At 40.7% G+C, this 15,000-nt stretch overlaps 1 protein-coding gene across 2 annotated transcripts in view; it reads left to right on the top strand.

Annotated features, from left to right (window-relative positions):
- Positions 1-15,000, top strand: part of CARPA (Carbonic anhydrase-related protein A) — a 238,089-nt gene that overhangs the window by 94,722 nt on the left and 128,367 nt on the right. For both annotated transcript variants that reach the window (XM_071665915.1, XM_071665914.1), the window contains exon 2: positions 2,119-2,166. In XM_071665915.1, coding sequence (XP_071522016.1) covers positions 2,119-2,166 — 48 coding nt within the window. The remainder of the gene's footprint in view (positions 1-2,118; positions 2,167-15,000) is intronic.

The following is a 15,000-nucleotide window of genomic DNA, read 5'->3' as shown; positions in this document are numbered from 1 at the left end:
TGTGTGTGTGTGTGTGTGTGTGTGGCTGACACACGATAGATCACGGTTCGAGATTTCGAAACACATCTTCTAAAAACAGATTCACCTTCGTAACACCTGGCCCCACTGTCCGTTTCGATGATCACCTTCACCTTTCTCCTGCTTAGCGTGGTGAAGTGTGTGTATGACTGGCAGCCGATAGAGACAATGGGGGCGGGGGAAAACAACAGGTCTTGATAAGCCCCTAGTGAGTGAGCGAGGGACGTACGTCTTTCAGCCGAAGATAACGAGTGTCTTCGGACACTCACAACAACAATGGGTTGAGGGGAGGTAAGTTTGTCGACACACTCGTCTCATGTTTACCTACACTCTAATGGGCTGTTGACACTTGGCGGGGGGGGGGGAGGGGGTCTTAACAAGCATCGGTTGGCGCCGCCCCCCAACCCACCTTATCGACGCAAGGCGAAGAAGGGTCGGAAAGGATTCAATAATAATACCAGAACGTACGACCTGCCTGGCCCGAAAACATATTTTTTTTTGGGGGGGGGGAGGAGGTCCACATGAGTGGAACCTCGATTTAGAAAACGACTTCCAAGACGCAGCCGACGAAAATGGGAAACCACGAAGCCACACATTTTCGTCGAAAATGGGACACACGCCCACGAAGCCACACATTTTCGTAGATGATTTCTGAAGTTTTCGTGTAGTTTCAGCTGTCGTGAGGACGCGCAATTTCACCCTCTATTGTCAGGAAGGATTGGTGGATTTCGGAGGGTCGTTTCTGCATTATTGAGGCACCGCCAAGGTCGCCTCTTTAGTGGATCACTCTTCGTTTGTAATGAACCGTCTGTTCAAACCAATTAGGCGCCAAACTTATACCTAAAGGGACCGTCTTGGAGGCTTATGTCAACACGTTCCTTTAGGGCCGATTCTGACGTCATTATGGTCTTCATAATCGTTTCTATTTTACTTTATCCTAAAGGAATGAAATGTATGGGTTTAAGCCTTCGCTTGTCTGGGCAATACAATGCTGAAGGGTCTGTTATCTAGGTCCAAGTTCCGATACCTGTGCATGGGTTAGTGTGGCGTTTCTGTAACTGAGTCATTACGAAAAGATTATAAGGGAAATATTATATTCTACCCATTAGGAAAACGAGACTGAATGACAGAAATGAATGAAATGCAAAAAGAAAATCTACATCAATGCATTACTATTTCCTTCCTTACTTTATCTTCCTCTGTAAAAAATACATTTTTTTTTCTTCATTCTATTACTAAGTTTACCGCTGTCGCTGTAAATTCACACAGTGGCTCATGAACTTTGACAAATATCCAGGATTGCATAATAAGCTTGTAAATGATTCATCAGTTCGTTTTTACTTCTCCAATTATGAGAATCATTTACAAAAAGCTTTGCATGATAAACAGTTGAGTGTATGATGATAATAAGATATTATGTGGAGTCAGATTCAATGTTTTTTTTTTTATATCAAGGACCAGTTTAAATCAGGCTGAAATTGGTGTCGCTTCGAGGAATTTCAATTCTCTAGTTAAACGCCTCAGTACGATGGTACGACTCTCGAGCACGACGGTACGACCCTTGAGCACGACGGTACGACCCTTGAGCACGACGGTACGACCCTTGAGAACGATGGTACGACCCTTGAGAACGATGGTACGACCCTTGAGCACGACGGTACGACCCTTGAGCACGATGGTACGACCTTTGAGCACGATGGTACGACCTTTGAGCACGACGGTACGACCCTTGAGCACGACGGTACGAAAAAAACTACTTATATGCTCATCCCCGTTATCATTTATCATCCCTTATCTAAGTAACCAATTTAGCTGGAATATTTTTGTGTATCCTATTTTTCCCTTGTCTTTCCAATTCTTCCTTTATCAAAAATGTCTTATCTTTTCCATTTCGTCCTTTATCAAAAATGTCTTATCTTTTCCATTTCATCCTTTATCAAAAATGTCTTATCTTTTCCATTTCGTCCTTTATCAAAAATGTCTTATCTTTTCCATTTCGTCCTTTATCAAAGATGTCTTATCTTTTCCATTTCGTCCTTTATCAAAGATGTCCAATCTTTTCCAATTCGTCCTTTATCAACGATGTCTTATCTTTTCCAGGCCTGCACGCTAACTGGGACGAATGGTGGACATACGATGGGATATCAGGTGAGTTGGGCCTTATCTTCGGCTGGTGATGACGTCATTAGGTGTTCTTATTCGGTTAATTGGGTCCTTAAGGCCTATCGACAGCTGGGGGTTATTAAGGTTCGCCTGTGTCAATCTATGACTTTTCCTATTGACTCTAATGACGTAAACTTGTTACCTTCTTTTGGTGTTCAAGATACTTCTAAGGCCCTATACTTTCTCGGTGTGTATATATATATATATATATATATATATATATATATATATATATATATATATATATATATATATATATATGAATATAGTGCATATAAACGTGCACTTACAACATAATCTAGCGGTTGTGCTCCCGCCTGCCACGAAGGGGTCCCGGGTTCGATCCTGGCTGTTGGAGGTTACACATGACAGCTAGAGACTGAGTGTGAACGAATGTGGCCTTTGTTGTCTTTTCCTAGCGGGTACCTCGCGCACATGCGGGGGGGGAGGGGGTTGTCATTTCATGTGTGGCGAGGTGGCGACAGGAATGAATAAGGGCAGACAGTATGAATCATGTGCATGTGTATATATGTATATGTCTGTGTATGTATATATATGTATACGTTGAGATGTATAGGTATGTATATGTGCGTATGTGGACGTGTATGTATGTACATGTGTATGTGGGTGAGTTGGGCCATTCTTTCGTCTGTTTCCTTGCGCTACCTTGCTAACGCGGGAGACAGCGAATAGGTATAATAGAATAAATGATAAATAAATAGTAAAAATAATATATATATATATAATATATATATATATATATATATATATATATATATATATATATACATCAAAGTTTAAACTAGATATCTGTATCCAATCCCTAGGGGTAGATGAACAGCTGGGTTGACTGCGGACCGACTTCCACAACCGGGATTCGAACCTAAGCACTCGACCCTGGGCAGCCCGTAAATGCATTCAAATTACATAAATACAAACGGCATGCACCTACCTTCGTGTATGAATAAAGACAAGAACTAATGCATAAATGCAATATTCACATGCCAAATCTTAATCAACTTTGCATTTACAATAACATCATCCTATCCAGAAGCCTCCTCCTCCTTCGCCACTTGTATGTCCCAAAATTGTGAAAAATCCATCCCCCCCCCAAAAAAAATATATATGTGTGAAAATCCATCCGCCCAAAAATGTAATAGTATGTGAAATCGAGGTGTGGGTGGGTGGGGGGGTTGAGGGTGTGTGTGTAGGGGGGGAGGGGGATGGGGGGGGGGGGGGGGGTGTTTGGTGGCATGGCCCATTTTTCAAAGCCTGGGGTAGTTAACTGACTCGTCTCGTTAAACGAATGGTCGTTAGCCACTTAATTTTCGAGGGTAAAAGTTGGCTTATATATATATATATATATATATATATTATATAGGATTTATATCATAAGCGGACAGTGGCTGGCGTGGAATATAGCCGAATGGCATTGGGTAATGTTATAGTGTTATGCGCGTTCTCATGTGTTCATCAGAATACGTAATGTTCTTCCAAATTGAATTACCGTTTAGTCTCCCTGGTTCATACTAGGTCAAATATATACTGGAAAGGATCACAATTTTGCCCGTGATCAAGTATATTCCTGGGCAAATGAAAGACGATAAGTTCCCAAGTGCACTTTCGTGTAATAATCACATCATCAGGGGAGAACACAAGAGATTTATATAACAGTCAGTTGATATACAACGAAGAGGCGTAGCTACGACGCCATTTGGTAAACACGCGATTGTCCAAGACAGATAACGAGCGTATCATCAACTTATCATTTTACAAGTTTTATCAACAATAAGTTTATCAAATTTGTATAGACCATCACTAATATTAAGATTATAATTCTTTGTGTATTTAATGACAGGAGAGTCAATGATATTTCTCGTGGTAATAGAGTTAGAGTTAATAACTGAGATGGCATTACTCCAGTCAATACAATGAGCATAGCTTTTAATGTGATTGAATAAGGCATTTGATTCTTGTCCCGTTATTAGACTATATTAATGTTGCTTAAGTCTAACAGAAAGATCCTTACCAGTCTGCCCAACATAAAACTAATCACAATTTCTACATGGCACTTTATAGATGCACCCAGGAGAATTTTCTGGTGAATTCCTGATTAAGATATTCTTTATGGTACTATTGCTGCTGAAGGCAACATTTACATTATCTGGGGAGTGCATATGAATGACTAAGTGATTGATTTACCCACGTCTTCCCACTGGAATTGTGGTTAGACACACACACACACACACACACACACACACACAAAGAGAAGATGGGGCCCAACGAATGTTAAACTACTTCCTCGTACAGAAGCAAACAAGAATGTTAGAAATAGGTGATTACCACACACACACACACACACACACACACACACACACACACAATATAATATCATATTCTCTAATGAACTCTTTTTCTTTCTTATATGATTTTCCGTTTTTTTTTTTTGTGTGTGTGTGTGTGTCTGCGGTGCAGATGTAAGCTTGTCTGCTATTAATATTCCAGCCACCATTGTTGTCTCTGCCACCTTAATGGGCAAAACCACTCACCCTGCTATTAAGGAAGGTACAAAAAAAGAAAGAAAGGAAGAAAATGAAAGAAGAAAAAAATTAAAGTGAAAAAAAGAGAGAGGGGAGACAGATGTATTCTGAAAATATCTAGTAGGAGTTTGTTGAGACTGAATATCTGGTAGGACTTTGTCGAGACAGAATATCTCGCAGGAGTTTGAAGACTGAATATCTCGTAGGAATCAGGAGATACCATATCTAATAGGAGTTTGAAGATATTTGATGATCTAGTAGGAGTTTAGAGAAACCGAATATCTCGTGGGAATTAGAAGAGACTGAATATCTAGTAGGAATTGGAAGATACCGAATATCTAGTTGGATTCAGAAGACGAAATATCTACTTAAGCATTCGGGGAGGGGGGGGATGAATATCTAATAGAAGTTCGAAGAAACTTAATATCTAGCAAGGCTTAGAGAGAGACTTTAGAATATATGAAAACATGGACACATATGGCTTGGAATCAGTCATATACATATATATATATATATATATATATATATATATATATATATATATATATATATATATATATATATATATACAACCATACAGACGCATACATGCACATACACTCACACACACACACACATATATACATACATATATATATATATATATATATTATCCCTGGGGATATATATATATATATATATATATATATATATATATATATATATATATATATATATATATATATACAGTGGTGAGTATACATATTTACAAACGTATTTGCACACCAGAATGCGTACAAAACAAACACAGTAAACACACGCGCAAACAAAGCAGGCACAAATTAACATAAAACTCAAAACACACACACACACACACACACACACACACACACACACACACACACAAGATGGGAGGCCCCAAGTGTGTAGAACTCCCTCTGCTTACAACACAAATACTTAATGACAAATCAGTAATTACGCACACATCATAGCTACCACAAAAACAACAAAAAACGATACAAATACGCCTTAAATACGCCTTGAATACGCACACATTTCAAACTTGCAGAAACACCTCGTCACATCACAATTACCACGATAGCAAAGAAGATATAAATACGCCTTAAAATACGCACACATCTCACACCTCTGGCAATACCTCGTCACATCACAGTTACCCCAAGAACAATAAGAGAATAAGATACAAACACGCCTTAAATACGCCTTAAATATGCCTTACATAATACGCCTTTAATACGCCTTAAATATGCCTTGCATAATACGCCTTAAATATGCCTTGGATAATACGCCTGTAATACACCTTAAATATGCCTTGCATAATACGCCTGTAAATCGCCTTAAATACACCTTGCATAATACGCCTGTAATACGCCTTAAATACACCTTGCATAATACGCCTGTAATACGCCTTAAATATGGCTTACATAATACGCCTTAAATATGCCTTGCATAATACGCCTTAAATACGCCTTAAATATGCCTTGCATAATACGCCTGTAATACGCCTTAAATATGCCTTGCATAATACGCCTGTAATACGCCTTGTATAATACGCCTTTAATACGCCTTAAATATGCCTTGCATAATATGCCTTAAATACGCCTTAAATATGCCTTGCATAATACGCCTTAAATACGCCTTAAATATGCCTTGCATAATACGCCTGTAATACGCCTTAAATATGCCTTGCATAATACGCCTGTAATACGCCTTAAATATGCCTTACATAATACGCCTTTAATACGCCTTAAATATGCCTTGCATAATACGCCTTTAATACGCCTTAAATATGCCTTGCATAATACGCCTGTAATACGCCTTAAATATGCCTTGCATAATACGCCTTTAATACGCCTTAAATATGCCTTGCATAATACGCCTTAAATATGCCTTGCATAATACGCCTTAAATACGCCTTAAATATGCCTTACATAATACGCCTTTAATACGCCTTAAATATGCCTTGCATAATACGCCTTTAATACGCCTTAAATATGCCTTGCATAATACGCCTTTAATACGCCTTAAATACGCCTTGCATAATACGCCTTAAATACGCCTTAAATACGCCTTGCATAATACGCCTGTAATACGCCTTAAATATGCCTTGCATAATACGCCTGTAATACGCCTTAAATATGCCTTGCATAATACGCCTTTAATACGCCTTAAATACGCCTTGCATAATACGCCTTTAATACGCCTTAAATACGCCTTGCATAATACGCCTTAAATACCTTTGCAAAAACTGAATCCCCCAGTTCCAGACCGGGAGCCGTAATTCCCTCGTAAAATTAGTATTACCCTAATCTAGTATTACCTTAACCTAGAATTACGCATCGTAATCACGCTGTGGGCAATTCACATTCACGGACTTTAGCAAGCCATATGAGCCAGCGGGGGAGAGAGAGAGAGAGAGAGAGAGAGAGAGAGAGAGAGAGAGAGAGAGAGAGAGAGAGAGAGAGAGAGAGAGAGAGAGAGAGGAGGGGGGAAGAGGGGAGGGGGATGATTAGCCCCCCTGACCAATTACCATTCTTCCTTTTGGGGGGAGAGAGAGAGAGAGAGAGAGAGAGAGAGAGAGAGAGAGAGAGAGAGAGAGAGAGAGAGAGAGAGAGAGAGAGAGAGAGAGAGAGACCCATCGTTTCCTTCGCGTTTGCTTGTTTGTTCTTACCTACAAGGAGGGAGGTCCATATGAGCCCCCGCCCCCTTCCCAGCGTCTTGAACATGCTTGACCCACGATATGGGTTATTGCCTAGGTGTTAGGGGAGCGCATGGGGCTATGTGCAGGGCTAGGTTAAAGGAGCGCAGAGGGCTATGTGCAGGGCTGGGTCAAGGTAGCGCAGAGGGCTATGTGCAGGGCTGGGTTAAGGGAGCGCAGAGGGCTATGTGCAGGGCTGGGTGGGTTAAGGGAGCGCAGAAGGATGTGCAGGACTGGGTTAAGGGAGCGCAGAGGGCTATGTGCAGGGCTGGGTCAAGGTAGCGCAGAGGGCTATGTGCAGGGCTGGGTTAAGGGAGCGCAGAGGGCTATGTGCAGGGCTGAAATGTAGAAATGCGGTGTGATCTGCGTTTTGTAGAATGGTCTGTGTTAAGATGATGATACGATTAGACTGGGTTAGCAAAACACGCCCTTTTGGTTAGGTTAGGTCAGATTAGATTAGGGAAATCCATCGCTTGGGTTAGCTTAGGTTAGGGCTTTTAGGATTTGCCTTTCGGTTGGGGTAGGTTAGGTTAGCTTAGATTAGGTTAAGTTAGGTTAGGATAGGTTAGGGCTTTTAGGATTTGCCTTTCGGTTGGGGTAGGTTAGGTTAGGTTAGATTAGCTTAAGTTAGGTTAGGATAGGTTAGGGCTTTTAGGATTTGCCTTTCGGTTGGGGTAGGTTAGGTTAGGTTAGGTTAGGTTAAGTTAGGTTAGGATAGGTTAGGGCTTTTAGGATTTGCCTTTCGGTTGGGTCAAGTTAGGTTAGGTTGGGAAAGGTCTTCTGGTGGTTGAAATTTGGACGCCTTCGGGGTTTACTCCAAGTGTTTCCGTCCGCCTGTTCTAAGGAGAACTGGAGATGGGCTGATGAGGAGGGACGGAGGAGGAGGTTGACTGGAACGCTGAGGCAGGGAGGAGGAGGAGGAGGTTGACTGGGACGGTGAGTGAGGGAGGAGGAGGTTGACTGGGACGGTGAGGGAGGGAGGAGGAGGAGGAGGTTGACTGGGACGGTGAGGTAGGGAGGGAGGAGGAGGTTGACTGGGACGGTGAGGCAGGGAGGAGGAGGAGGAGGTTCACTGGGACGGTGAGGTATGGAGGAGGAGGAGGAGGTTGACTGGAACGGTGAGGCAGGGAGGAGGAGGAGGAGGTTGAGTGGGACGGTGAGGTAGGGAGGAGGAGGAGGTTCACTGGAACGGTGAGGCAGGGAGGAGGAGGAGGAGGTTGACTGGGACGGTGAGTGAGGGAGGAGGAGGTTGACTAGGACGGTGAGGGAGGGAGGAGGAGGTTGACGAGAAACTGCTGCAGTCTGCTCTTCGAGGAAGACCTTGAGGAAGAGCCTTCGGGAGCGAGGTAAGCTCAGGCAGAAAGGTTAAAAAGGTGAGGAAGACTTACGGTCAAAGAGGACCTAGGTGTCTGGGATCAGGGGAGTCGAAAGGAAGAGAGACTCAGCCCACTCGACTCAAGGGGTCAGTCCGTCTGGACTCGAAGAGATACGGATGGACTTCGACTTACACAGGGACATCATGACTGGACTCTTTTTGAGTCTGGAAGACGGAGGGTCGCGACGGAGCTCCAAAGGGGGAAGTGATTGGGCTCAAGGAAGAGGTGCTTGACTTTCAAGAGGTGGCCATGGCGGCGAGCCCCTCAGAAAGAAAAAAATGTTTGATATGCGAGAGGCGTTTCCCTGAGGACCAGCAGCCATGAAATTCTATTACGTGTCAATGTCGGTAGGAAAGACGGAGGGATGAAAAGAAAAAAGAAAATTGAGGCCAATATTGCGACGGTAAAATACCCCACAATATGGAACTTGCGACGGACCGTATGACGCAGCAAAGACGTCATGACCCAAATGACTTTGACGTTTCACTTCTTAGGTCTGAGGTGGATTTTTCTTGCGTTTATCTTCTCTTCTCGCGCTATTTTACTTCCCACTTCTCCCTGCCATCTGTAACTCCACTCACAATCATAAGTCACCTACATTCATCTCTTGGCTCTTAGATTTGCAGTCTCAAAACTCCGTGGCCCATTACGTGATATGAATCGTAAAGGTCATGATATTCTGTTTGACAGTTATACCCTCTCGATAATCGAGCCGCCAACATTATAACTACCTCCTCCTACAACGATAGCCCTCCAAAAGACCTCCTCTCCTCCTCATGAAACATCCTCCCACAAAAGCCCTCCAAAAGACCTCCTCTCCTCCTCCTGGAGGAACATCCTCCTACAAAAGCCCTCCAAAAGACCTCCTCTCCTCCTCCTCCTCCTTCTGGAACATCACCCTCCAATCACCACGCCATCACCAACCTTCCAATCCCCAACCCACACACACGAGACATCCCCCCTCTCCACAATACACGTTCATCCCACAACCCCCCACCACAGCTTCCTCCCTATACATAAACATCCCAGCCTCTGTAAAAGTATCCCAAACTCCAAATATGACACTTTTTTCCTCCAAAACAGTTCACTCTTCCCCATCACCACCCTATACTTACCCACACCTCACCCCCCTTTCCACAGGTTCATAAAAATCCCTCATATTCCCCTCCCTTACCCACACTTCCCCCCTTTCCAAAAGTTCGTAAAAATCCCCCATAATCCCCATCCCCATCACAAATCCCTACTCTACGACAACTCAGCCTCCCTCACACACACACACACACACACACACACACACACACACACACACACACACACATACACACACACACACACACACACACTCCTCCACCACATAATGCCTCATCCCTCATCCATATCCCTCCCTCCACACAGCTTACCACCACATTTCCTTTCCCTCCCACCTCGAATCGACGGAAGGATTAACCTTCGTTCTTTAAACCCTTACGTACGATGCTATTTAACGTCACAGCGGCCTTCGTTGAGCACCAGGTATTCGTTTAACGTCATCGGTAATCGCCACAGCGGCCTTCGTTGAGCACCAGGTATGCGTTTAACGTCAGAACGTTTTGAGCAGACGAAAATTCCCTGACGGTAAGCAGGACGAATACTTCGCTCTGCGCTGCTCCGCTTGAAATGAAAGTTCGTACGTTTTACGAATTTCCTTTTTTGTGGGTGTGGTATGACGAGACACACCCCACACACACACACACACACACGGGGCTGCTTTACCCTCGAGGCTCATTCTCATTTCGTGACTTATGTCGTCTTAAAAAATCTCTTGAACCCAATTGTGGCGAATCGCCATCCAATTATGAATTATTTTTACGCCTGCGTGAATAACTGGGGACTTAATAATTCACGGGTACGCCATATACACATTGCTGTACGATTAAGAAATGGGATGATGATCTTAAAGACTAAGAAATAAGGAGGGGGAAAATTGTGATTTGTTTTGGTATATTTTCCCTCCTGCGTGGTGGAAAATGGACAAGGTTTGTCATACGTATATTGTACAATAATTTGACGCCATTAGGTAAACATATTTACCCAATGGCGTCATAGCTTCGCCTCTTCGATGTATATCAACTGACTGTTATATTTCTCTCTTGTGTCTCCCCTGATGATGTGATTATTACACAATAGTGCACTTGGGACCTTTTCGTGTCTCATTTTCCCCGTGGACTCATAGGAATATATATATATATATATATATATATATATATATATATATATATATATATATATATATATATATATATATATATATATATAATTTTTTTTTCATACTATTCGCCATTTCCCGCGATAGCGAGGTAGCGTTAAGAACAGAGGACTGGGCCTTTGAGGGAATACCCTCACCTGGCCCCCTTCTCTGTTCCTTCTTTTGGAAAATTAAAATAAAAAAACGAGAGGGGAGGATTTCCAGCCCCCCGATCCCTACCCTTTTAGTCGCCTTCTACGACACGCAGGGAATACGTGGGAAGTATTCTTTCTCCCCTATCCCCAGGGATATATATATATATATATATATATATATATATATATATATATATATATATATATATATATATATATATATATCATGAAATACCTCCAACAACCAGGACTCGAACCCAGGTCCTTATGCGTGGTAGACAGGATCGCAATTACTCGGTATGATCATAACCGAGCAACTGCGATCCCGCCTACCACGCACAGGGACCTGGGTTCGAATCCTAGATGTTGGAAGCTATTACGTGTTCTATGAAAGTGCGTCTTCATGTGTGTATATATATATATATATATATATATATATATATATATATATATATATATATATATATATATATATATATATAATCATCCCTGGGGATATGGGAGAGAGAATACTTCCCACGTATTCCCTGCGTGTCGTAGAAGGCGACTAAAAGTGAAGGGAGCGGGGGTTAGAAACCCTCCCCTCTCTTTTTTTTCCAAAAGAAGGAACAGAGAAGGGGGCCACGTGAGAATATTCCCTCAAAGGCCCAGTCCTCTGTTCTTAACGCTACCTCGCTAACGCGGGATATGGCGAATAGTATGAAAGAAAAAAGAAAGACTATATATATATATATATATATATATATATATATATATATATATATATATCTTTCTTTTTTCTTTCAAACTATTCGCCATTTCCCGCATTAGCGAGGTAGCGTTAAGAACAGAGGACTGGGCCTTTGAGGGACTACCGTCACCTGGCCCAATTCTCTGTTCCTTCTTTTGGAAAATTAAAAAAAAAAAAAAAACGAGAGGGGAGGATTTCCAGCCCCCCGCTCCCTCCCCTTTTAGTCGCCTTCTACGACACGCAGGGAATACGTGGGAAGTATTCTTGCTCCCCTATCCCCAAGGATAATATATATATATATATATATATATATATATATATATATATATATAGGAAAACGTGAAATACATAACAACGACATTGCCTTCATAATGGAACATGATTTTACAGTCTGACTGAAAGACACAACGGGATCACAAACGGACTCTATTTAAAAACTAAAAGAAAGGCACCAGCATTGGCGTTTTCGAGTCCATTATAAGCGATGGATTTTTATCAATGTTCGGCAGGCGTGAGTCAGTTCTTTCGCTGCCGGAAATGCTTTTAGGAAAAATGGAATAAAGCATATTTATGTACAGATATTTTTTTTTTTTTTTTGCTGAGTTCGTAATATTGTTCAGAGAAATGATTTGTCACTGCATATATTATATATATATATATATATATATATATATATATATATATATATATATATATATATATATATATTCTTTCTTTTCTTTCAAACTATTCGCCATTTTCCGCGATAGCGAGGTAGCATTAAGATCAAAGGACTGGGCCTTTGAGGGAATATCCTCACCTGGCCCCCTTCTCTGTTCCTTCTTTTGGAAAATTAAAAAAAAAAAATGAGAGGGGAGGATTTCCAGCACCCCGCTCCCTCCCCTTTTAGTCGCCTTCTACGACACGCAGGGAATACGTGGGAAGTATTCTTTCTCCCCTATCCCCAGGGATATATATATTCCTCTTAAGGCTGTTATCATGATTAGATAAAAGTACTCCAATCCATACCTTGCAAAGCTGAATCCCTACTCCAATCCCTACCCCATAAACCGAATCACTACTCCAATCCCTACCCCCCTAAAACTAAATCCCTACTCCAATCCATACCCTCATAAAACTGAATCCCTGTACCAATCCATTCTCTACACTGAATCATTCCACGAATCCCTATTCCATAAAAATTCAATCACTACTCCAATCCCTCTCCTCTGGCTGGCGGGTTGGGCCTTACGCTGACCAGACAGCTGCCAGAGTTAATAACCCCGTCAAGAGACCATCCCCTTACCCACGGTAAGGGACCCGAAGACCATCTTCAGGTAGAGCGTATAGCCCTGTGTCCATGATGTACTCCCTCACTCTAGTCTTCAGTAACGAGGTGGACTGAGGAAGACCTGCTAATTTCTATTTCGTCTCTACTCTATAGCTTTAACATAAATTGGAAATTATTGTTAGACGTCATTCCAGATTTTATGTTGGGTAAATATCAACGTTTAAATGTAATTCTGGACTTGGTGTTGAGTAAACATTAATGTTAAATGCAAAACTTGACTTTGTGTTGGGTAAACATTAATGTTAAATGTTAATTTTGACTTTATGTTGAGTAAAAATTTAATGTTAAATGTAATTATTGACTTTGTGCTGGGTAAACATTAATGTTAAATGTTAATCATGACTTTATGTTGAGTAAACATTAATGTTAAATGTAATTCTTGACTTAATGTAAACAGTGATGTTAAATGTTAGGTAAACATTAATGATGAATATGATTCCATTGTATAACTTTATGTTAAGCAAACGTCAATGTTAAATATCATTCCACTCTATAGCTATATGTTAAAAATAGATGTTAAATGTCGCTCATGAGTTCGTGTTAAGTGAATATTGCCTGTTAAATTATCATTCCACTGTATGGCTCTATAATAGGCAGATACTAGTAATATTCACTGTATAGCCATCGCTATATAGAGCTAATGACGTTTAATTGCATTCAGTAATTACATCTTTGATGAACGAAGATAAAAATGTTCAAAGTTCTTGCCATATTTCCACCCTGCATTTAAAAAAATAAATGACCGAAATCTAATGCTAAAATACCTCATAGTTTCGTCACCTTTCATCTGCATTTTTCATTGAACGAATACCAATAGTCTAGTATGGTGTGAGTGGTACTTTTCCCATTGGAAAATCGCGTTCGACCATTCAATAAATAGAGTCTTACACTTGGAAAGTTTATATATATATATATTTTGCTCAGTGGATCATCTAATCGTCACTTGGAAAGTTTATATATATATATATTTTGCTCAGTGGATCATCTAATCGTCACTTGGAAAGTTTATATATATATATTTTGCTCAGTGGATCATCTAGTCGTCACTTGGAAAGTTTATATATATATATTTTGCTCAGTGGATCATCTAATCGTCACTTGGAAAGTTTATATATATATATTTTGCTCAGTGGATCATCTAATCGTCACTTGGAAAGTTTATATATATATATTTTGCTCAGTGGATCATCTAGTCGTCACTTGGAAAGTTTATATATATATATATTTTGCTCAGTGGATCATCTAGTCGTCACTTGGAAAGTTTATATATATATATATTTTGCTCAGTGGATCATCTAGTCGTCACTGAGATAAAGTTAAATAAGCTCTATGTGGCTTAATAGCCTTAGAGTATGGCTTGATAAATACGTCTTTTTCATCCTGTATGGAACTATGGGTTTGAAAAAAAAAAAAAAATATATATATATATATATATATATATTTATATATATATATATATATATATATATATATATATATATATATATATATATATATATATATATATATATCTTTTCTTTCAAACTATTCGCCATTTCCCGCGTTAGCAAGGTAGCGTTAAGATCAGAGGACTGGGCCTCTGAGGGAATATATATATATATATATATATATATATATATATAGGTATAAAAGCCTAATCATGTCGTCGCTGCCTTTTCTTTTTTTTTCCCCTGTAGATCGTGCATAACGACCCTTTTCAAGTGGATTAGATTGGGCCATACCTTACCTTACCTTCCCATTCCATCTCTCTCTCTCTCTCTCTCTCT

The sequence above is a fragment of the Panulirus ornatus genome, chromosome 10, assembly GCF_036320965.1.
Source record: "Panulirus ornatus isolate Po-2019 chromosome 10, ASM3632096v1, whole genome shotgun sequence".
Lineage (NCBI taxonomy): Eukaryota > Metazoa > Arthropoda > Malacostraca > Decapoda > Palinuridae > Panulirus > Panulirus ornatus.
The sequence above is the reverse complement of the archived record's forward strand: the minus strand, read 5'-3'. Positions and strand labels throughout refer to the sequence as shown.